The following is a 26,178-nucleotide window of genomic DNA, read 5'->3' as shown; positions in this document are numbered from 1 at the left end:
CAGTTAACACCATATAATACCAATAATAGAAGTAACAAATATGATAGGTAATTATAAAAATATTAACAACAATCATAATAATAATAATAATAATAATAATAATATAAATTTAATATTGATGACTTGAATATCTGAGCAATCTATACAACTATGACGTTAGAATAATGACACAACTGAACTTGTTCAATAGAAATGCATTGGGGGGAAAAAAATGGTTGAACATTTAAATTGCAAACACCACGTTTTTTTTTGCAATTTATATTTTGCATTTGTTGATGCGTCACGTTTATATTTTTAATGAGCGATTCACAACATAAAAAAGGTCTGAGATTCATGACAAGAAGAAGAGAGAGGAGGTGGCGATAATAATATAGGGCACCTCCAATTCACAGGATTCAATGTGTATACACGATAATTTTGTACACATTGCACCCATTTTTATTCATCGCAATATGCATACATCCACGTTTTATGCTTTATTGACAAGATCCCTCTGCCGAGGCCTGTATTGTATTAGTACAATGGTGAATATAGCATGTCGCGGACAATGGCCAATCTCTATTATTAATGCACTGCACCTATACACGTGTAGTTTATCAGGGACCGACCGCCAAGAGTATTAAATTCAAATTAATCTACCCGACGTGGTTTACAGTGTACAGTGAACGTGTTTATTCTAATTATCAATATGAACCTGTTGTCGGAGAATAAAATTGAAACCTCGCTGAATGATTAATAACGATAAGAGCTATCGTGTTTGATAAATCTAAAAAAATTAAACATAGATGTGTATAATATCATAATATGATCTGGTAATAATTATTATGCTTGTATAAGTTATTAAGTTATATACATTAATAATATGAATGGTTAACTATATATTATACATATTCTTTTTTTATAATCCATTTCTATAAAATAATTGTGACCTCCATTGTAATAATATTATTTTATAATTTTTATTAACGAAAATATTATACTTTATGTAGACGTTAAATATTGTTACATTCATTGAATGTTATACAAAAGGGTATTTTTAAACTAAAAATTATAAAACTGAACTACAACTATTATGAACCCCTAAAACCCGCCTATATACGCCACTTCGTCACACCTGTTCCTTTTTTTCTCCGTCTTATACACGTATAATATATTAAAACCCTCCACCGCATTTCATTCATTGTGATTCTATTATTGAAATAAATAAAGTATCATCACAAAATATTATTACAATTATAAATAATTATATTATCTATGTTTTGTCAAAAATTTTTTTTTAGTAATTCGATTTTAAAGATGGAATTAATATTTAATTATTTAATTTGTAGTTATTTATAATTATTAACAACATTCATGGAAATAAACATATTAAAAAAAGCTTCAGACAAAACACGATAATTTTATTCTTTAAAATCATTTAATTTTAATTTTTAACAATGTAATCAGTGACTGATTACTGAATCACAATGGGCGAAATACAAAGAAAAGTTGAAGTTTAAACTACATGCGTGAAAGACGAAGAAAAGCATTATGCTGTTGACTGTTGTGCCTTTATAAGCACTTTTTTTCTTTAAAAACAAATTGATTTGGTTTCTGAATTATCAAATTACATAAAAATATCATTTATAATAATGATGTTGTTTTTAAGTTACAAAACGAAATTACTGGCATGAGTTATTATTTGTAGCTGCTGATGTTCACATTTTGAAACATGAGAAGTTTTATGTAGCTCGAAAAATAATGTAGATTGGCACTCACGAGACATTCTTTAATGTTTGGGAAGTATTTTCGTTTTGGGAGAAACAGACTATAGTCTGATATATATATTATTCTAGGGTTGAATTATAGCAATATTTATAACTGTAAAATTATAATATTTGTACATCATTTATTTTATGTGTGGCAAAAACTATCGTTCAAGTTTTAAGGAACCGTTTTGCTTCGTTGTAATGAGTTTTAGAATAACCGTTAACACCCAAATTATTTATTGTCCATTATTTTTTATACAAAAAACCTACATAAATCACTCCTTTCCAAAATTCTAAATCATTTTTACCATGAGCGTTAATAACAGTTTTTAAATGTAATATGAAAAGCTCCATATTTTAAAGTATAAATTACGTATTAGAGAGAATAGCAGCTACTTTTCTCTATAGATTCTAAGTTGAGCGGTGAAGGTATAGGGCATTAAAAACCTATTCAATTTGATTTATAATTATGTGTTTTCTTAGATTCTGTGCTATGGAGGTATTGATTATACAATGATGTGTGTTTTTTGTGTCTGTGTACACAATAAGTAGTTGAAATAATGCTTAGATTTTCAACTTCAATAACTCTTATGGTGAGAAAGTGAATCTAGTTAGAGCATTCAAGAGGTCATAGAAACATGACATTTTCATTGAATGCTAATTAGCATTTTCTATACACCATAACATATTTTGTATCTTTTTGAGCTATTTATAATCATAACAGAATTTCGATTTTTATGAATTTTTAGACAAAAAAATATTTTGATAGGGTGAAAACTTAATACGAGGTTTCTCGTGAGTACTCAGTTCTAAGTGGAAATTAATTATTATTATTATTATTTTTATTTTTATTAATTTTTTTGTAATTTAAAAATATTATTCATGGCAACTTGAAACTTTTATAGCAATACTATTATAAAATGTATGTAAATACATTACAGTAGAGCGGTACTCACTTACCCACTTTTGTTTGTGTGTATGTTTCTACCATATTTTGTTGCAGAAAATGTATTAATCTTTGAGGGGGAGGGGGGGGAGGTTCTGGCAGAAAATTGGATTAAGTTGGTTCGTTGTTGGAGAGGGAGGGTTATAAGTAAAGCATTTCTAGTAAATACTTTTCAAAATAATCTAGAAAAACCAAAAAAAAAAAAATACATTGGTGTTAAATATTTTTTACGAGGGTTTGAATTTGTTATGTTGACGAAACTTGTCGAAATCTTGAATTATTGATAGACATACCACTGACACACCGTCTCTACTCAGAATCTTTTTCATCGTATACAATGATTTATTTTGACAATTTAAATTTAACATATCCATCCATTAGAGTGATCTAGTTACCTACTCAGTGATGAGGTACATTTGAAACCTACTGTACAGCATATAGACTTTCCTGGGTTTTTATATTGCATACATAAATATAATACTATAATACATTAGTCATTATATAATCCATACTATAGTTATTAGTACAAAGTCTAAATAAAAACCTGTAATTCACATGCATATAAATTTATATTAATAATATTATATATATACAATAATTTTAATTGTGTAGCTTAAATTGTTTTACTTTATTGTTTTGGTTCCCACTATTGCGAATTCAACTTTATTATACGTATAAATACTAATCTGTGAGAAACGATGATATTTATTGATACATTAGTACAGTACATCGAAATGTTTATGCATAAACAATAACAAATCATATTAATTGTATCATATACAAAATCTTACAGTTTATTAGTATATTTCTTATTAAATAAACCAATTTTATATTATACCTACAATTAAGTTCAAACTCTTAAATACCTTTTACACACATGCATGGGTTTGAGATGAGGTACCTGGTACCTATACTCGTGTGCGGGGTCTATATTTGACTACTTTTTATCTTTGTTATTTTAAAATTTATTTTTTTGAGAGTTTGTTAGTACATTTTCCATACATTTCACTTAACTCTGTACTTATATTGCTTGTCACTTTGAATAACACATTTGTACGTAATTATTTTAATGAATTTATAGCTTTATCTTTATAACCTTAGTTCAATTAAAGTTTTCAATTTTTTTTTATTAATTTTGATTTTTGTTTTTGTATAGGTACCTAACGTTTAAAGCATTATTTTTTCAGGATCATTATAAAAAAAAACATTCTCGATATTTTCAACTTTTACGATTAGGTACTTTCTGCAACTATGATTAATTAACGACCAATAGCTTACGAGATATATGTAAATGTAACAATAGGAGTATCTACGTTGAAAAAAACCTAGTTTCGATGAATATTTTTAATAACAACCGTCAAAATAATTATGTGCAGTCGTGCAGAGCATTTGCTGAGAATAAAAACGTACATCCATTTGACTATACTCGTTGATTTTATGGGTTGCAAATATCATTAACAACAGTTTTACAATATTTGCTGTGGTCAGGTGGTGTTAATGTGTATAATATATAGGTACACAATAATCTTGCAAATGCATGTACCTACATTGTAGGTCGACACCAGACTCAGATTAGAGTAAGGCTTAATTTTTTTTGGGGTGCCAGTAAGAGAATTGGTTATTATAACTATGTCCTGTTTGAGTCCTTTGAAACCAAATCACGCACATCCTCGGCAGCATTTTATACGATACGCATAATAATATAATACGCATCGTGTACATCAGCATCAGTTTATTTTGTTGACATCCGTGGTACGACAACGAATTTTGTCCACATACGTTGTTATACATACTAAAAGAAAGTCAATCGATGTATTGAGTATATGTATATATGTTACAGTAAATATTTCAAAACTTTTAATAATAAACGTTTGAACTGGGTTACCAGCTGAGTACCTACTGAGCTTGGCCTTTTTTTTTAATGTTTCCGTGTTGGTAGGTTAGCCATTTTAATTTTTCTAAAAGACATTGAAGTCGTTGCAAGTACCCATATATATTTTTATTCCCCTTTACTATAATAGGTACCTTTTTCAATTCGAACAAGCAATAATATGATAACGATTTCTACATTATATTTCCTCAGTATATTTTAATGTTTAGTCAGCGATATTTGACTGTTATATACTGCGAAATTTCTTACAGTACAATTTTTTTTCAATAAGTACCTGTTGTACATTTCAGTTTTTTTTTCATTCTGATATAAAATAAAATCCAAATACAAATGAACAATTTCAAAACCCTTTAAAAAAATCTTAATAATCGGTGAACACTTTCTGAAAATTGTTCTTTCCTTAATAACAAGAAAACAGCATTACCGATTTAATTAATTTCGTTAATTAAACTATTTTGTTCGTTCATTTTCAAAATTTTCATGAAAGTCATTTAACTTTTTTTAAATAAGCCTTTTAAGTTAACGTATCTCTTTGTTGAATTTACTACATACAGAAGTAAAAGCAATATGGGAAGTTCGAAATACATATTCTATCTAAAAAAAATGATTACCAGTGAAATACAAAAACATTAAAAACGGCACCTACAACATACAACAATATTGTTACATCACCCTGCTAAAAATATAAAAATCAATTTACTGCATATATATATCTACTAAAATATAATTAATAACCAAGACTTATGGCTGTTTAAAAATCGTTTTCGTAAGTAATAGATCAAATCATCTAATAAACAAATTACTATATACCTCACCTCGAAAACGGAGAATGTTAATTCCTCCCCACAACAACTAGGTCGTATAATACATTAATATCCATAGTTAAAAATCTGGCTACTCATTTAAATAGTGTATAATTTACCTACTATGGTTGTTGCAAACTATCTTATTAATGTGTTTGCAATTATAATAAAATATTTCACAGCTTATCAGCTAAAAAGTTGATCATTCTCCAGTAGTCATGAATAACCTAAAACCATCATTGATATTGGGAATGTAGACAGTATGTTGCATCGGTAGGGTTACATGATTTGTCCATAAATACTGTATTTGTTTATTTACGTTCGTTGTGTAGCTATTATTAAAAATTCTTAATTTAACTGGTCATTGCTTTTTAAAACAAACAAATGTAATTTATTAACGCCATATGGCCCGATCCTGACACGTCGACAGGATATCCACAACGAGTACCCGATCTATTCGAGTTTCCTTGATTTCCCAGTCAATACATTTTCATGAACTAATTTATTTATTCCGATGTTGAAGTTTAAACATGCGATAAATAGTCATCTGATAGGTATGATATTTATAAAGAAAACTAAAAGTTAAATTATGGAATTAATTATTGATATAAGTACTCCTGAATTTTCCATTTGAACTATAATTCTATAACTATAGGTTTTAATCCAACGAATAAATTTGCGTAAAACAGATAAGATATATGAAATAACTATGAACATTATTATACTTTGAAAAAAGTGAGAAGAATCTATATAGGTTGAGTACTTAATTTATTTTTTTAAGATTTGTAAATATTTTTACTTAAAATATCAAAAATTAGCGTCATATTGTTCTTAATGTTCAGTTTTAATGCTGAAATTCCCCTTGTAAATATGACCACAATAACGTTTAGTAAATGTCAAGACGTTTGAAAAAAAAAATGGAATTTTTAAAATATATTATAATATGTTTTTCGATTGAGTTAAAGTGTCACATTATCTGCAAATAATGTATTTTTTAATACCGATTGGGCTTCAACCTAATACATAACTTTTATGTGAAAACGATCACAAATAATTTTATTTTTTTATTTTTATGTTACGTGTAGGTATAATACAACGTATAGACCTGTTTTTTTGAGTAAACATATCGTGACTACCATAGCCGTTGCAGGTACCAATACCGTTGTAGGATTTTTTAACCTAAGATTATTATTTTAAATTATTTTGGTTTACGTTAGTAATATACAGCTGGATATATCTAAATTAAAATATAATATGAATTTAGTGCTTGGTGAGAAACCCATTTTCCAGTGTTATCTTCCCATTAAATATTATATTATTGTATTATACTATAGCAGTTTTCAATATTAAACTGATATTACTGCTAAAATATTTGCAGCATACCGAGCTACGCACTAGTGCTGGACATTTGGACCAGGATATTGACAATATATGTTAATGTGGTTACTGTAGGTACCTATGTACTCGTATCTAAAACTACCCTATTAAGGCTACATTAATAATGGTCTTTTATATATATAATATAGAGAGATTTCTTAAAAGAAGTGAGGGTGATACATTTGATGTTGAAACAATATAAATAATATTTTTTTACAATATTAGCCCACCAAAAATCAACGGACGTTGCATCACCGGTCGTCAGATGGACAAATGTCACGATACGCTCCATAAATGGCTTAGTGCAGTCCGCAAATGGATTTTACAATTTCAACCAGCACATATTGGTCTGAATTATAATCTCTAAACTGAAAACAAATTATAAAACTAATATTGTTAACAATCTATATGATATAAATACGTATAACGCCCAATGGAAAAAAAGTAAAGAAAATGGTTGTCAATGAGAAATAATCTAGGACTAACATTTCCCATAAATGTGTTACAACTGTGGTTTATATTTTTTCTGCATCTAGTTTGGTATGTAATCAATAGCTAATGATTATATTATAAACACTGTTGACTTTTACACACAACTTTTGCAAGTCATGATTTTTGTCAATTTTTTTTGGCATTAACTATAAAAATATGTGAATAAATTATGCTTTTATATATGCACCTACCTATGTCCGAACCCTCAAATTTGTAAAATAATTATGAAAAGCAGAATTTCAACATTTCTAATAAGCACGAATGTATGATTAAGTAATTTAATTGTATTTTTAATAATCGACATAATATTAAAGTTATTTGATTACTTTTCGAAAGTAGTTAGCTAATTTTCTAAAAACTGGGCACATTAATTTTCTATGTTAAGAGTGTAAAATTTGGTTAACTGTTATCGTAAGACAAATTAAAATAAATATTTCATAAACACAATACTTATTTCAGACTGATTATATTTTTATAACTAATTAATAAATTACATTATGAAAAAAAAAATGCAGGGTTTAATATTGATACTGTATGTTTCATCAAATAAGATGTAAATAGGTACCTGCATGTAATACAAATAGTATATTGTGAATAGACATTTTTTTAAATTTAATGTATTAACATGATAATCCACAAATAATTATGATTTTGATTTACATGCCAAATATTTATCAAATCATTTTTAATTATAGTTAGTCAATTTTATTATGACAGAACATTAATTATCGCATGAAATGCATCAAAACTAAATTAATAAGGATTTTGGATCACCAATGATTTTTAGGATATTGATTGGAAATTGAACAACGCCTAAATTCTGGTTGTAAAATATATTATATAAATTATACAATAAACATCATACAGTAAATATGCAATCTACTCATCTATAGTGTTTGAAAAAAAACTAAGTGTCAAAAGATAAGAAACGATATCACAGAGATTTTAGTGTTGAAAAGCGAACTTTTTATTTTATTTTAGTAAATCGCATATTCCGTTTGACTATTTTTACTCATGCCTTTCTTTATAAATCCACTTTCATCGGATCTATATTTAATTATTATTTATAGTGGATTGGGTATAATAATGACATAGCACCGTGATCTCACTTTTTTTATTTTATTAACGGTGGGATAATTGCTGACGCATACTCATGAATTATTTCAACACCATGATAAGGGTAGTACACAAATTTACAGGAGTCTAACTCAGTATGTGCGAGAAGACTAAGTCTAGTCCAAAGTAACAGAAAGTTCTTGACAGAACAGGCGAAAGCGACCTTCCCATTGTTTCTGCTGACACTTAATAAAACTTTTTAACTTTGTTTGCATACGCATAATAATAATTAATATATTATCATACAAACTCACTACGTTTAGATCATAACATTATTTAATACTCTGCAATAAAGTAATTTGGTAGTTATCAGATAAGAATGAATTATAATATTAATGTAAATGAACAATAAAAACCAAACATTAAAATATTTCTTATTAAATGTATAGGTACTGCCAATGTCACATGCAGGACTTTTCTGTAAGGGTTGGCGGAAAGAATAAAAATATTGTGACCTTTTCTAAAGTATAATATTTAAGTGCCCCACATAGTTTTTAATACATGCTTTTTAAAATATTATTTCCAACCTTTTTCGGTATGATAGTATTTAATATGGTCTTTTTTGATAAAACACTGTATTGTAACATCATAATCATACTATATATATGTTTCATTTTTATCTGAGTTTAAGTATGGAAATAGTCGAACACCACATTATAAATTATAATTTCATGGCGTGTATTACAAAGTTGCAAAGTTATAATAAGATAATAGTTAATTGTTAAATTGTAAAACTGCACAACTGACGATCCTCGATGTAATTTCGTATTTTGATTTAAATTGCTATTATCCACAATTATTACAATACCATAATATTCTATGTTAAAATATAATCTAATTGATAACTAAGTTTTTATATTGTGTTGTACGCAGATAATATGAAAGGTAATCATAGTAATTTGTCTTAGACGTTTGTACTAGTATACAACTATACATATATAATAGGTATAGGTGTATATAGGTACTGTTTATATAATTTATTATTTTTATAGTACAAATACAAACTTTCAGATGGTAGGTAGGTAACTAAAAAATAAAAATACAAAAATCATATAAAAAAAACATAATATGACAATGCAATAAATTATAGAACAAACTTAGACTTGACGCGTATAATTATTTCTGCTTGTATAATATTATGTCATGAAACTAACTAAACTCTGGTTAGTTGACATTAAGTGATGACGTGATGTTATTATAACATCAACATCATTGTGATAAGTTGTCTTGCTATGAACTTAATTTAATTTTAAATTATGTAATAGTTTTTTAAATTGTGTAAACAATTAATTACAATCATTATTATTTTTCTCAAATAATTTAAATCATCAATTATGTTTCGTATAAAAATACGAAATTCAAATAGAATATATGTGTATTTGTTTATGTTTTATATGCATACATATTAAATTATTTTATATTTTTAAATAATAAAATAATTTCTAGCTTATTGAAAAACTCAAAAATAAATTTTTTACTATAATATTGAAACGCTCAAAAGAAAAAAATGATAAGATATAATATTATTAATTATTATGTATAACAATTTGTAATACCTAACTGAGGACTTTTGATAAATGGTTACACTTATTTCAAATAAAATCTATATATACATGAATAACGAAAACACACAACAATACAATTGAAGAACCGTCAGAAAATGATCGACAAGCACAACCGACAAATTTGGTTTATCACCTCTATTATGACTTAATCATTTATTGCAGTTTTTATCAACTGTATATTCGGTTTTTTTTGGAAATAATATAATATTAATGAATTTGTTGTCACATTGAAATCACCATGCGAGCTATATGTATAAAACCCAAAAATACTCGGTGAATAATCTATTGTATACAGTTCATCAATCGATGAGCTTGTCAAAACATCGCATAGTAGTTAATTTTATAGGTATGTTATAACCTCACATAGTCAATTTAAATGGGCCTACTTATAGATGTTCGTATGGCAACCTAATTAAAGTTATATCCATGTAATGACAAATGGATATCAGAATGTGATGTCTCATTTGAAATTTAAATCTAGAGATTTATCTCAGAGATGTTGATGTCACTCAATTGCACTCAGAGTATAGGTATCCATTAGGTGACAATACATATATTTTTTTGTTCTATAGTATGACGAATAGTGTTGCAATTGGGAATTAATGACACATAGACTCTGGTTACTGACATTTGTAAAACATGTATGTATCTGAAATCTAAATTATATATAGTTAATAATTTTTCATCAAATTATAACATTTGTTTTTAGACAAAACTCAACTTATCTCTTTCGTTTTTTTTTTTTATAATAAAACTATATGTTTACCTATAATAAGTTAATAATAGTTTTGGATTTACGTGGAATTTTAAAAATAACAAATAAAAATTACTTTGTTGTAAATTTATCGCTAGGCAAACCCTTTTTTGTTCAACGTGCAGCATTTTAAAATTTATTAAGATTTTCAGACAATATACAATTATCGAGTGAGGCCTGTGCGCAGTGTTATCAACGTCTATACAAATACATTATATTGAGAAGGTCTACTACATATCACTCAACTGTCCACCCATTTTCCATTCAAAATGCCTACATAAACTTAAAACTCGATTATATCATCAATAAATTAGACTTGAGTCACGACCACGACGATCGGTGTAAGACCTACTGACGATGACGTCAGGAATACGGTTGGTGTAACAGCCACTTAAGGGGTAGGTACGTGCGTATTTCGTCTTTTCAATATCTGATTATTCTTTTAAATTATATAATTTTATGTTTCACTATTATTTACGGCTCGAGTACCATGAACGGCTCTGTACATTTATAATTGTTAAAATACTAAAATCAGACTTATATTCTCAAAAGTATTTATTGAATGGGTTAATGACTTCTTTACCATTTACTACTACGTGAATACGATTTTATGCTACAGAAACAAAATATTATTACTTAACCTTTACAGTTAGGAACGTTGTAAGTAGTTGTGGAATACTTTAGCTCAAAAAAAAGTTTATATATGCATAATAATGATAATAAAAACGATAGTGATCACCAGCTCGGATGCTGTATAAAAAGTTTGTTAGCACAATTGGACACGCTACAATGAGTTTTTACTTTTTACACTCGTGTATTATGTGTGGGCTGCCACTCCGGCACAGCGATTTCGAGCGCGTCAATAACTCAAATTCTCTTTGTAAAGGATAATCTAAGTTTTTCCACTGGGGGACCACGGTGATAAAATAATAAACACATTTTAAGTACTTATTGGAAATGACGTTATCGGAGACCATGCGTGATACGCTCGCCACCCCAATATGGTGCCAACTTTAAAGTGTATTCCATAGTATTATTATCTCAAATTTAATGCATAACACACAAATCGACCATTTTTTTTTCACAAAAAAGTCATTTTTCATATTATATTGTAATTTGTAATGCATATTTTTACATGAGTTTCTGAGTAAATACAAATCGAGAAGGTTTACGATCCACACGAACCATACTACAAACTACGAAAACGTTATCGGGCGTTGTTAGTTATTATTGCAGTCTATCATTCAGCGTGTAATATACCTAATGTATAGAATATAAGTATTCCGCCCTTTACAATATTATCTGACATAGCTTTCGTCGATATAAAATACCAACTTTCGCTTTATCTGAAGAAATTTAATGTAATATATTTTTTTAAGCACTGTTAAACGATAAACAGCGACATTACTATATTAGTCACTCAGATAATAAAATGATAATAATAATAGTGATATGCATATTATTATACAATTTGGTGTCACGTCATTATGATTTTAACATGAGAAAAAACTGAGTGTTTACTAAAATAAGTGTTCAATAATGATAGTCAGTACCTATGCACGACGTCGAGTGTAGATAGTGTGATTAAATATACAAATTATTGCAAAAATAACTAAATCACCAGTATGAGCTCTTTCAATAAACAACACAATATCAGATATAGAAATTATGGAGTAATGTACGTGGTGGTGGATTAGATTAACGGAATTTCATGGTCTGTATAGGAACCTAATCGGCAGTGCAATGAAAATTATGTTTTTAAAATAATATTAAATATTTGCTAGTAATTTGCTGCATGGATACGAATACATATTAACGTCCAGTGTCTACTATAGACACAACGTATGTCCCAAGAGTATCTATTGTGGCTATTTATAAGGATAGCGTATTCCAATAAAGGATAAAATACAAATACAAATAAAAACAGTTTAATACAAAAGAAAATGATTCGCAGTTGGTGTTTTAGCCTTTATATCGCATTGTGATACTTAAAGAATATTAAGTATGCCACCGCCCTTCGTTTATGGTAACAGTTCAAAATACTTTTTGATGTATGAATTAATTAAAAGTATGGATTAGAAAGATAAAGAAAAATACGGTGATGGACTAGTGAATTTTTAAACTTATATATTTTTTTTTATAATAATGTATACAATGCTCTGGTAATAGTACACCATAATTTATTAAGTAATAAATTATTATCATTATTTTTAAATTGCTATTTAGTACTATTTATTATTTTATTTTAAAAGAAAATACAAATTACAATTTATTATTTGTTTTTGAATTTTTTTTTTTATAATACTTATACCTATTTAGAACCTAGATCACAATTTACAATATAGTCAAAATTAATAAATTAAATAATATTCCCTGTGTAACAATCTATGATTTTCTATCATCCAATAGAAAAATACTATTGAATTAATTTGTAAAAAAAGTAAGTTGCTAATTTTCTGTTCATAACTCAATAATATTAAATTATTAAGAGTCGAGTCTGGAGAACTTTCACTTTTTTTTAAATTACAACTTTAAGACTACATAAAGTGTGATAAAATTAAAAAAAGGATTTACTCTGTTATATTAATAATTTATATATTTATGCACGGTACAACAATGTTAAAATAAAATATGTTGAAATGTGGTTCATAGTTTTAAGTTAATCAATTACAGTAAATAAAGTGTCAGTATCAGTAGTAAAAATTACAAAATATTAAACTCTGGAAGTGCTAAAATAAAACAGTTGTTTGAGTCGTAAACATCAATTAAAATGTATAACGAATTAATTTGAAAATTAATTATTAGTTGTTACCAACAGTAGGTAATGTAACTAATACTTAGAAACGCATTAATCTTCTTCAGTTTTTAATAATCACTTTAATATATTTAACTCTTATACAGTTTTCCTTTTAGACAAATGTTTCAATTATTAATTACATTTTTAGTGGATTAATAATTTACTAACATCATAATTTATTTAGTTGCATTTATGAAGTTAGTAAAAAAAAAGATTATGGATTTTTTGTGATATGTTTTCTTTTGTGGTTCAAATAATATTATAAAGTAGATATTTATGTTAATTTTTTTTTAACATGCATCAAAATATATCATTAATACCTATCAGAAATAACTGTCAAAAAATGATATGAGTTCAAAATTTAAAATAGAAAATCAATTAGGATTTGTATAAAAAATATATTTATATATATTATATATATAATATATATCATATATCATTAATCTAATCATGAAAATTCTGTTTATTTATTTATTTATTCAAATGGTCTAATGCCCAATAACAATTTTAAATATAAGAACAATAACAAGGTACATTTAAACAGAAAAAGACAGTAACAATGATGAATGATAATGAATAAAATAACAAATAATTCAAGCATAAAATCTAATAGTATAGTTACAAAAAGACTCAACACAGTTAAAATTAAATATAACAATTTGGTTATTATTATGTTATTTCATAGTTCTATTTACAGGCATGTCTACTATCTACAATATTAGTTTTGAGTATTTGTATATAAAATGCATTATTGATATTATTTCTGTGCATCATATTATGTGATCATCATATATTATTATTTATAATTATAAACATTAACAAATGCATCTCCAGAATAAGGTACCTACATAAATAATAAACATATTATATATTATATCACATAGAGTCCTATTCAAATTTTTCAGTTTTTCGATCGGGCAGGTATCTATTATAATTGATGGTGTGATAATTAATCCACTATCTGTGACTTTTAAATTCCTTAAAGCATAGATGGGTACATACAATTTATTTCGATTTATTCCTTGGACTGAAATAATGAGTATAACCAACCAGCTTGCATAATAAGATAATTCTTCAATACAATTTAAATCTATGTTATATACTTAATATGATTTTAAATCAACAATAATAAGATTTCGAAATTAAGTCGAATATGAATTTCGATGGGAAATTGGGGTGAATGTGTTACACTTATAAATTACGTTGTGATTTTGTGATGTAGAATTTTAAAGCAATAATAGTCTTTTGTATTCGAAAAACGATTTTGAGTGAAGTTCGGATAAACTACTTAAATTATTCCATTTCTTCAACACTTCTCTGTACTATATCCTTACACTAAGAGAAAATACTGATAAAATAAAAAAAGTACACTTAAAAGTACCAACTTGACTTGACTTACAATCAAGAGATAGAGTTACACGAAACTTTTGAACTTTCTACCTCCCGCCCTAAAAAAAAAATTGTCACAGAAAAATATGAAAATTAATAAAATAAAATATTTTAAAAATACATTATGCTATAGGTACATATTTACAGTTAATACATGAACATTTAAATTGTATAAGTTAGTGCACATTTCCTACAAGCCAAATATATGTTCTATACATACTATATCAATAAAAATAGCATCATATAATTAAAGAATTGAGCAAATAAAATATTTACAGGAGATCAAGGACATGAAATTACGAAATTTATAATATATTTTTCATATATTCAACAGTTATAGATTTTCATAATACTGCATTTAAAATTGTCTGCCTGACCGTACTAATAGAAACTTATTGAGTATAAAATTAATCAGGTTGTCTTATAATAGTAATGCATACATATTAATATTTATTAGTTATTATTAACCACATGCATACAGAATATACTACTATATATTATTATTATTTTATTTCTTAAATGAATGCGTTTAAACTTTTTAAAATGTTATCATAAATAATAACAATATGTGCAGGACAACATTAATTGATATATTGAATTTATTGTTAATTTCCGCTGTTATCTAAAAAGTCTTTGTCTTGTGGCAACATTGCCATTTGAAAGTATTTATATTTTGGTTCCCAAGTTGTAGAACCATGTTCTATCGAAACTTTTGAGATTTGATTTTTATCCAGTCTTCAAAGAGAGGTACTCCTGTATCGTTGTGAATTTGCCTATTCTTCGTGAAAAATGGGGTTTTAGGCATATTATATTCAAAAACTTGTTTTGGAAGATATGGATTTTGATTATTTTTGTTGGAGAAGCTGCCGCAGACAGGTGTACAGTAAGATAAATGGTTTTATTTAGAGCGTTGATTAATAGTTAATTAAGGGACAGAGATTACATATTCTTGTATATTCTTGCTCAATTTTTTTAAAATTTAAATAGATTTTCCACAACAGGTTTTTGTCCAGGAATACGCTGAGGTATTTGACCTAGTCGAATTTTATTTCATTAAGGCTTTCTATGAGAATGAGCTCAGAATCGTTGAATCGTAATAGGGTAAAGATTTGTGTTGGATACAGGTTAAGTAAGTAAGTAAGAGTACCTCGGTTCACCGGAAAAACGGCATCAGTGTACTTGGCTTTGCGAAATAATTCGACCTATATGGGCAAACCACAAATCGTGGATTAGATTTAGCACTTTTTGTATTTTTTAAACTTTTCTGATATCACCAAAAACAATGTCTGTGATTTTCCTTAAAATGAATCAAGTAGTTTTTAATTACAAGCTACAAATAAACATTTAGTTTGAAGACAAAGTTTTTGTAATCGAAGGCATGTACTTCAACATGACGATTTGATGCATGCTTTTACCTCACCTACCCGATAGTAACAAATGGTTGCCATTTATATGCAAAAAAAAAACGATGGATCTCAAAATCCTTGTTAGAGGAACTATTTGAAATGCGAATATTGGAAAATCCTTTCTTAGCTGGTAGTATCCGTCATAATACAAAATTTCTGTCTAAATGCCATACTCATAGCTCAGCGGTTCCGGCTAGGTGATGACAAATTAGTCAGTCAGTCAGGGCAACTTCGTTTATATATTAGATTGTTGCTTTAAAGCTTAATGACATTATATTCACAACGTAAATGTATCATATTTTCTGTGATTATTTTGAAATTAATAAATTCATAACTTTTTTAAATACGTTTATGTATCACAAAAATCAAAATTAAAATATATGGTCCAGGTACAATACATCAATGTCACATGAATCTATTTTTATATCATTATTGTATTTTTGTATTTGTTTTTAAATAAAATTAATTTTATATCAATAAGTATTGACAAAAAGCGAATTCAAACTATATTGGTTTTATATGAGTAACACTATTTATGACTGCACTACACAGTAGGTATTTCTCTTTGAAAGTTATTTTCACAAAGTTAAATATTTATTAAACATAAGCAATTTATACTGCTGAACAATTTCACAGAAATTGTAATTAATGTCTGGTCATCTCAGTTAGAAGTATAAATTGGTTTTCAGAATAATTTATTATAAATTTAAAAAAAACGCGAGAATGCTTTCACAACTCAAATATAGAATGGATGTATTGTGTGTGTATACAAATATATTTTAATATTATTATCATGCACAAGCGTCAAGCGCCATATAAGAATTTCAGTTAATTTATTATATGATAGCAGTAAGACACAAATAGTTTTGGAAGGGTATAAAATATAGAAATAACCTCTGTGTGACATGGGTAACTATGGTGTTACCCTCAGAAATTTATGAGCGCTGGGGAAATATAACAACATATTAAGGCAACGTAGCATGGGTTTCAAAAATACTACGTTTTGCATAAGTACTCTGGGGATAGTTGTTATATAGACGATTTAATTCGCATACATTTGCCAGGGACTGCTGAATACCCGCTGTGAAATTCCAGCAACCGTTTTGGGCAAGTCGATTCGAATTCTGCATCAAATATCGGTGGCTGACATTAAAACGCATTATAATACTCACACGGGTAGGTGGTGTGCAGACAAAACAGGTGCCATTTCACATGGTTTAATGCAAATGCGACGGATTTGACACACACATACCAGTGGTGGTTATGTCGGCCGAGGATTGTACATGCCGGTATGAGTTCCTAGATATAATCAAACTTTGGGAACCTACCGTTAGCGGATCGTCGAGTACGTATTTTATACCTGCGATAAAAGTGACGGAACTACACCTAAAATGTGTGTGTGGGACCATTTGAGGTGGTTTGTACCTAACAACACAGGTAAATTGGCGGTGTGCTTGAACGAAATCGAAAATAGCTCTTTATGTAAGATCAGGCGTCCTTAGCCGAAAAGGATAAATTCTATACCCACTATATTTTGGGGTCTGGGGTCATCCGCGTTAATATACGAAATTATGCGCGGTCCCTTGTTAATGTACAAATTACAATTGCATTATTATAATGTAAATAATAATTACAGAAACACTGAGCAGTAAGTAATTAATACAGTGTGTATAATATTATTAATATCAATAGGAAATAATATATTCACTCTATTTCATGTTATTGATACCACAGAATACGAATTACAGTAATTTTTATTATCTACTACACATTATGTACTAATTCAATTTTTTGTTTATCTGATTTTGGGTTCTGAGTGGAGCTATGTATAGGTTTTACAATGATACATTGTTTTACATTCGATATTCGTATAAGTTAAACAACGATTTATCCTCTAACGGTTTTTGTGATTTTGTGATTATTCAAGAAATATCAGTCGTAAATATAATCTTGAAACATTCCTCTATTACATACGACTAAGTAGAAACTGACACACAGTCTCTAATCGGGAACGTTTTTTATTGTATGTAATATTACAATATTTATTATTTAATTAAAATTGTCCACATTAATTACAATGACCTACACATTACACGTACACTCAACAAATACTACAACGAAGCATTTTTATATCCGTCGATTAACTATTTTCCATATAATAGTTATTTTATTAATTTATTTGATGAAAAAAAAAATAGTTACTTACCTATAGTTATTACATAAAAATATATTATAGGTACTTTGTTTAATAATGATAAATTTCAACAGAGTTTTAAGTAAATACCATCATTATGATTTCCTCAGTTTGTAGACGGTAAACAAACATAGGTATAGCATAAAGTAATTTGGATAAATTAAAAAATTAATTATGAAATTCTAATTAATAAAATGTATCGATAAAGTCGAATATACTTCACATGAACAATTTACAGTTTTGAATAAGTTAGTAAAGAAAACATTTGCATATATAAACTAAAAAGTGTGCCACATCAATACATTTTGAACCGATTTTGTATTATGTATATTTAATGATGTGAATTACTAAACTTGAAGTGCTAAACATATTTGAGCATTAAAATATTAAATTTAAAAGACGTAATACTATTTAATTATTACTGTATTCTGTATTACAGACATTTTGATTGACTATGGTCTATAAGGGCTTAGAATAATATATTTTAAGCATTGAAATTAGTACTTTTGTAAATTCGTAACAAAATATAAACTTTGGTGGTTTTAAAAAAATTCTAATTGTTATTAAATCTTTTAAAAAAAATATAGTACCTATCACTTAATAAACACAAAACAAAATACTTCAATTTCCTTTTTGAGGTCATTAGACAGTTTTGGTTAAGTGTACTGTTTTTAAAAATTAAAAATTAAAAACAGGAAACATGTAGAACATATCTGCTTAAAATAAACGTTTATAAAAAAATTAATAAATTAAAATTCTGACAACTTCGTTAATACCACGAATTTCTTGTATAATGTACGATTGTTGATTTTACGGACATGGTACATTATTTTTATACATATTTCACCTACATTTCAAGACATTTTAAACCACTGCTAAATTCAGTATTAAAATTTGCTAAATTACATTTATAAAAATATGGGTTAAAAAATAAGTATTTTCCCATACCCCAGATATATTGACTTCTTTGATAGATTTGCAATCCATTAAACCCAAATTAACTATAGTTTACTTGAAAAACATAAGTTTAAAGCGTTAAATTCGTTTCCAACTAATAATTTATGGTAGTGTTGATTTTTCGAATGGTTTAATAAAAATAAGTTTCTTATAATAATATTTAATTTTGATTAAATACAAAAGTATAGAAGTTTTTATTTTAATTTCTAACCCCCATATTAACAGATTTTTTTATTTTTGAAACAAACTAAAAATAAATCACGATTGATATCACAATGTTTAATATATGACATATTGGCTGTAATATAATATTACACAATACATTTTTTATTTAAATGTGTCTTTACATTATAGGTAAGAAGTACCCACTACTTACCTAGCTTAATGATTTGACAAACTAAAAATATTAATTTAATACCTAGTTAGAGCTTAGTGTTCAATAGACTTAAAAATGCTTTGAAAATAGACACTAATGTATATTTTCTAAGAAGTAGGAAGTAGTTAAGGTCTTATTGAAACTAAATAAACACTATTAAATAATTGTATTGATTTTATTACAAAATTAATAAACATAACAAATCTGGTTTAAGTAGAAATATAGTCTAATTAGTTGGCAACCTTACTTACGTTCTTAAGATGGGCTTGGAGCCAAATTATGATTTAACATTTACAATTAAACACATCGTGGGATATGATAAAAAATTCAAAAATCATTGTTCCACCAAACTGTTGATGCCAAAAACATGATAGGTAAGCAAAATTAATTTTTTCAACTACTATTATTATTAGTAGATACCTACCTATGTGAAAATACTATTGTATGTATTTTAACAAAGGAACTGTTGAAATTATTAATTGCACTAATCTATTACAATTCACAAGTTGTATTATCAATCAACTATGCAATACTATTATTAGAATACAACAATATTTGTATGACATGTCTTTATCTGCATCATAACTGTTCACTGAATATAACATATGTTGAGGGCATAAAATTTACAAAGAAAACTTCTAGTCGTTTATGTAAGTTTTTCAATAAAAATCTCATATTAGGTAAATAACCACTATGCATACTTGCAAGGTGTTGTATACACAAATCGAAAGCACCTGTGCTGAAGTGTCAAATGCAATAGGTACATAATTTATTGGTTTTTAACACGATATTATTATTTTCATTTCAATAATAGTATAAAGATATAAAACAATTTCAAAATGAATTACTATGGTAATTGTTGTTGGATTTTATAATTCAATGAGACAATAGAAATTAATAACTTGTGAACACTTTTTATTTCTCATCAACATATTATAAAATGTTTTATTTTTGTATATTATTAAATTATAATAAAATGAAGAATAATATTATTACTAAAATGAATATTTTATACAGTATTAAAATCTTAAAGTTCTAATAATTGTTCTAAATTCTACAAATGAGTTAACAATAGTTATTTAAAAGTCATCATTGCTCCACTCAAAATCTAAAATTGAAAAATATTCGAACATCAGGTTGTTGTTAATATTACCGTTTATCAAGTGAATTTTATGCTAATGTAAAGAACACTTAACAAAAAGAAATGTCTCTCACACTTATTAAAAACAATTTTAGTTACACTTCATATGTTTCGTATATTTTACATACTTAAATTATAGGTATTATGTTAATCCAATGGCTATCTCATTGAATTAACTTTTAAAACTTTCAAGTGAAAACAAATTAGGTTAGTTACAACTATAACGAGGTAATGCTTTGAAATGAAAAACATTTTTATGTTATGTCATTTCTGTTCTTTATTGTTTATACTTACAATTCCCTAAGCTAGGTTTAACCCTAGACTCTAGGGTTGGTCTATACCATATTATACTATGGTTTTTTAAGAACAATTTTTTTTTAAATTTTAACGTCAAATCTATTTGTTGAACAATATAATCCTACAATTTTAAATAATAGTTTAATGATAACTTTACAGGAAATTGTTTAATCATTTCCAAATTTAATGATACAAATATATCAATAAATAATTAACTAACAATAGAAACGAGAACTTTTTTTATTTAATAGTTGACGAAGTGCTGCACCTGTTATTTCATAATGCACATAAATATTGTTTAATAAAACAATTAATAATATTTTAGTTAATTTAACTATTTATTAATGTAAATTTAAAGTATTGAATATTTTAAAATAATATATTAGGATAAAATCAAATTGTTACATAGTGGCTTTTTGAACGCGTAGGATGAACTGTTGAAATGCAATTTATTTTAATTACCGTTGAATTTAGTAAAAATAAAAATAAAAATACTAAAATGAATGTAAAATAAACATTAGGTATTTATATTTGGTTTTAACAGTTGAATTATTCCTTTTTTTATTATTCATTCAGTCTGCAGTTGCTGAGATTTAAAGTAGGTACCTAAACATAAAATAAATGGCACAGTAATAATTATTAGTCATTTCTTGTACATGCGGCAAGAGGGAATGTTTTTTTTCTATGTGCGTACACTAAAATACGAAAAATCTCTTTTAACAATAATATACTCTTAAGTTTCAATGGATAATGTTTCAAAAGATTTTGAATATTTTTTAAACAAATTTTTAACTGTAAGATAGATACATATAGTTCTAACATATTATTTATATTGCCCCAATTATATGATCACTCAAATCGTTGGCAAAATGATTAAATAAACTTTTTATATTTTTAAATGCAAATAATTTTCTTAAATTCTATCATCTGAAGCAGAATACTTTCCACAAAATTTTTCGATGAGGATGAATTAGTTTGTTAGATTAATAGTTATTAAATATGTATTTTGTTTTATAATGTAATTTAAATGATAATAATGTATATTTTTAAGGGGAGTTAGGTAGAACCTTAACATATTGTTACTCTTATTTTGTAAACTTGAAACGCGTATTTATAGAAAAAAAAGGTTTAAATAATGGATACACACATTTAATTTTTTTTAACACATTGTTATGAAATCTCGAATATTATATTTTTCAAATGAAAAATTTCAAATAAAGTTGATACTTTTCGAAATAATGAGTGTACATTTTACATGCATTCATGTATTTTATTTTACGTTATATTATATACATATTATATATTATATAACATTACATAGTTGCAAGACACGCCACCTAAAATTAATTACTACATGTTTCATTTTTTATTATTATAAATAATTAATGTTAAACAACTCTTTGACGTGATTATTTAAATAACTAAATATTCAGCCAAGGAAAAAAATATAATTTTAACAAAGTCAGACTTTTTAAAAAGTTAACTCATTTTAATTTATTCACAAATGCAAAACCATAAAAACCATTGAACTTAAATAAGTTTGTTGAAACAAAAAATATTATGAAAAAATTACATTTAACATTTAAATCTATTATTTCTAGTATTTAATAACAAAACTTATTTAAATTATGAAAGAATATATTATGGATAATATTTTATATTAAAATGATTAACATAACTCATTTTTACTTGTAAATAATATTGTTAACTAACAATTTATTAACATTTCATTATTATTATAATTCTCATTCTCGTGAAAGGTTTTTGGTGTATGTGACTGTGTTACCTACTGGCTACTGCTAAATGTTGTATTCATTTGTTAAAGATACCTGTGTTGTAGACTAAATGTAGGTAACTACATACCTACTTGTATAATATTATACCTACAACAAAATATATCTTTTTCGTCATATTTTAATTTAATTTTATTAGATTAATTTTAAATTTGAGACTTTTTAGGAAAAAGTTAACTTTGTTATTTATATAATTATTCATAAAATATATATACCTACAATATAAGCTTACTTTATTTTATTTTTTCAGAAGATCTTTATTCACCATTTCATTTTATTAGCACTTAAAGTTTGCAGAATGAAATAAACACTATAGTAAACTAAGCTCAGCTCAAAATCGTCTTTCGAATGTAATAGTAGTCGCTTTCAAATTTAATTTTAAAATACCTACCTACTTTTGCAACACTCATCAAAAACAATGGCCTACACAACAAATACTTAGAATTTAGGATGCACAGTTTTCTAGATACTTTTTTTATGAGTATTGGTTATTATTACAATAAATAATTGTGTTGTTAAGATAAACTTAGCAAAAATAAAAACCTATAAACATATTATCTTCCAGTTTTTAATCAGAATAAGACAAAAATAAGTTATAAAAACATTAGTAATACTAAATAAGTGTATGTTTTATTCACGCAGATCATAAAATACCAATGTATAAGAAAATACCTCTCATTAACTTCATATTAATTTTTTACGTGTTTTTAATACATGGCAGATTTTATATTAAACAAACGTTTTAAAAATAAAAGAGGACAAAATACTTATGCAATTTTGAAATTACGTTTGTAGAGAAAGAAAAACGTATTATCTTTTTCAACTCCATTAAGTCACTCATCCTTAACACGTGCTCACTTAAGGTTCTTCCCGAAACAGACATTATATAGTTTATACCACAAGTTACTTTTTACTATAAAACCTATGACTATAAACTCTGATAACCAAATTAAGTATAATATTTTTATCTAATTATAGTCACCCTTCACCCGTACAATGAATTCTAAGAATGAATTATATATGTATCAGACAATTATTGTTTGTCAACTTATCCATATATGATCATGACACTTACACTCAGTAAATGCAGAATGTCGATGACTTTAAAGTTCTCTCACTCAGGTTAGAAGAACTTATTTTTGCGTTTAAATCAAAGTTGTAAAATTACCGAAATCTATTAGAAATAAATGCATAAAAACTTACAGTTATCAGATAAAAAAATAAAAGTTTAGTTTTCCCACGAGAGTTTTATCAAATAAATTTTATTTTATTTACATCACATAAGACAGAAAATGAAACATACTAATATTATTATGCATGAAACTTAATGAAAGCCATTAACGGATATAAGTAATTTATAGAATTCCTGAACTATTTCTATGAAAATACAAAAACAATTGTAAAAAAAATAATGGCTTCATACAATATAAAAAAAAAATGAACACCTTAAAACATTAGAGCATCATAAGTTAAACTCATAAATCCTAATATAAACACAAGTTTAATTATTATTTATTAAGGTGATATTGTATGAGATATTGCTTGTAATAATATAACGAGATTGAAAACTATTATTTTCATGTGCGAGTATATAATATTTCGTTTTATATTATTAAAAATTAAAATTAAATTACATTGGTCTTTAAAATATCCACAATATATTTCAAAAACTATACTCTACAATACTATTTTTTCGGTTCAAACATTTTAAACGATGTAGTAAAGTAAGAAAAAACCATTTTAGTACTTACCGAGTATGCTTTTTCGTAAACATTGTCTGATTCAGGCGAATGAGCTGGAGTTGCCATTAGACGACTGGCATCGTAAATCGAATACAGTCTTTAGTTTATTGTCCGAAATGATGGTGGCGGCATATTGCTGCTCTAATATTACTATTGGAATGGTGAATAAGACACGACAACAATAGAGAAGAGTACTTCAGTTAGCCGGAATGAAGAGTATTTTATTCTATAGTATAAAAATAAAACTTTTATATAAGAATCAAGAATTATAGAAAAAACAAACAATATTAAAAAAAAAAATGCACAGCATTCGTAATATTATTAATTATTATTATTATTATAACAACTAACAAAATGTGAAATGTGACTATTTGAATAGACAAATGTCTGGAATGGGAAATCTCTTCTCTCTACCAAATAAACCCATGTTAGTGTTTTTTTCATTGTTTTATAATTCCTCGGACCTTTCTCTAACCACTATCACTATTGATGATGATACCTGGGTACCTACCATTTCCAGACAGTTATCTGCCAGAATCATCTACTTAGTACACTCCACAAGGTCACATCTATCGGACTATGGCCACAGCTTTCATTATCTCTGCAATCTCAACGTTATTTTCTCTTCCAAAGAAATTTCTTTTCAATTTGTCGTGATTTCAACGTCAAGAAGCGGTCTAGTAGTGATGTTCCTTCCGTGTAATCTCAGTTTTTCGCGATCGGTTAAAATTCTGTGAGTTTATGCTGACCTCGAAGCACATAAAGAAAAAGGCGAGTCTAACATCACTGGCTGGCATTAAAATTGAATTTCCTCTGTAATCAATACTCTTCAAGATGAAGAGAACATTTGGCATCTCTGTACTATTTAAAAATCATGTAGCTATGACTCTATGAGTAGTAGCTACTCGATCAAAAAACGAATTTGGTCAGGGATCATGCTCACTTCTATCCATACTTCCTTTTAGTAGTTCACAAAAGATTTAAGCCAGCTCACAAATATTCTTCATTCTGTTTGCCTTAACGACGAATGGCCTGACCTTCCCATTGTTTTATTCACCATTATCTCTAAATATCTTCTTCTCTACATTCAACAATCATCTACCTCCTTCTACTAATCTTCGACTGAACAAAATTTGTCCGTATGACATTCGTTCCAATTATGCCTCTACCATAGAAAACGTTCAATCCACTCTCAATTCATAAAAAAAAATGTTTTTTCGAATAGCTTCGATAGCATTTTCACATTTCTATTTTCAACTTTAGTTAATTTCTTATATTTCAAATCTTAAATTTTTACACTCTCTCTAAATGAAGTTTTCTCTTACAATCAGGAAATCTATTACTTCAATCTTAGAGTTTGTCGATATATCACTTGTATTCAGTTATAGACTTAT

The 26,178-nt window shown here is 26.7% G+C and overlaps 1 protein-coding gene across 2 annotated transcripts in view; it reads right to left on the bottom strand.

The window, feature by feature from the left end:
• The window catches only part of LOC111036867, a 99,195-nt gene that overhangs the window by 61,064 nt on the left and 11,953 nt on the right, over window positions 1–26,178 (bottom strand). Inside the window, exon 2 of one of the 2 annotated variants that reach the window (XM_022319119.1) lies at window positions 24,794–25,010. The exons of the other annotated variant lie outside the window; for it this stretch is intronic. Within the exon in view, the coding sequence (XP_022174811.1) occupies window positions 24,794–24,850 (57 nt within the window). The 5' untranslated portion in view covers window positions 24,851–25,010. The remainder of the gene's footprint in view (window positions 1–24,793; window positions 25,011–26,178) is intronic. 2 annotated transcript variants of the gene reach the window in all.

The sequence above is a fragment of the Myzus persicae genome, unplaced genomic scaffold (assembly GCF_001856785.1).
Source record: "Myzus persicae strain clone G006 unplaced genomic scaffold, MPER_G0061.0, whole genome shotgun sequence".
In the NCBI taxonomy this organism is placed as follows: Eukaryota; Metazoa; Arthropoda; class Insecta; order Hemiptera; family Aphididae; genus Myzus; species Myzus persicae.
The sequence above is the reverse complement of the archived record's forward strand: the minus strand, read 5'-3'. Positions and strand labels throughout refer to the sequence as shown.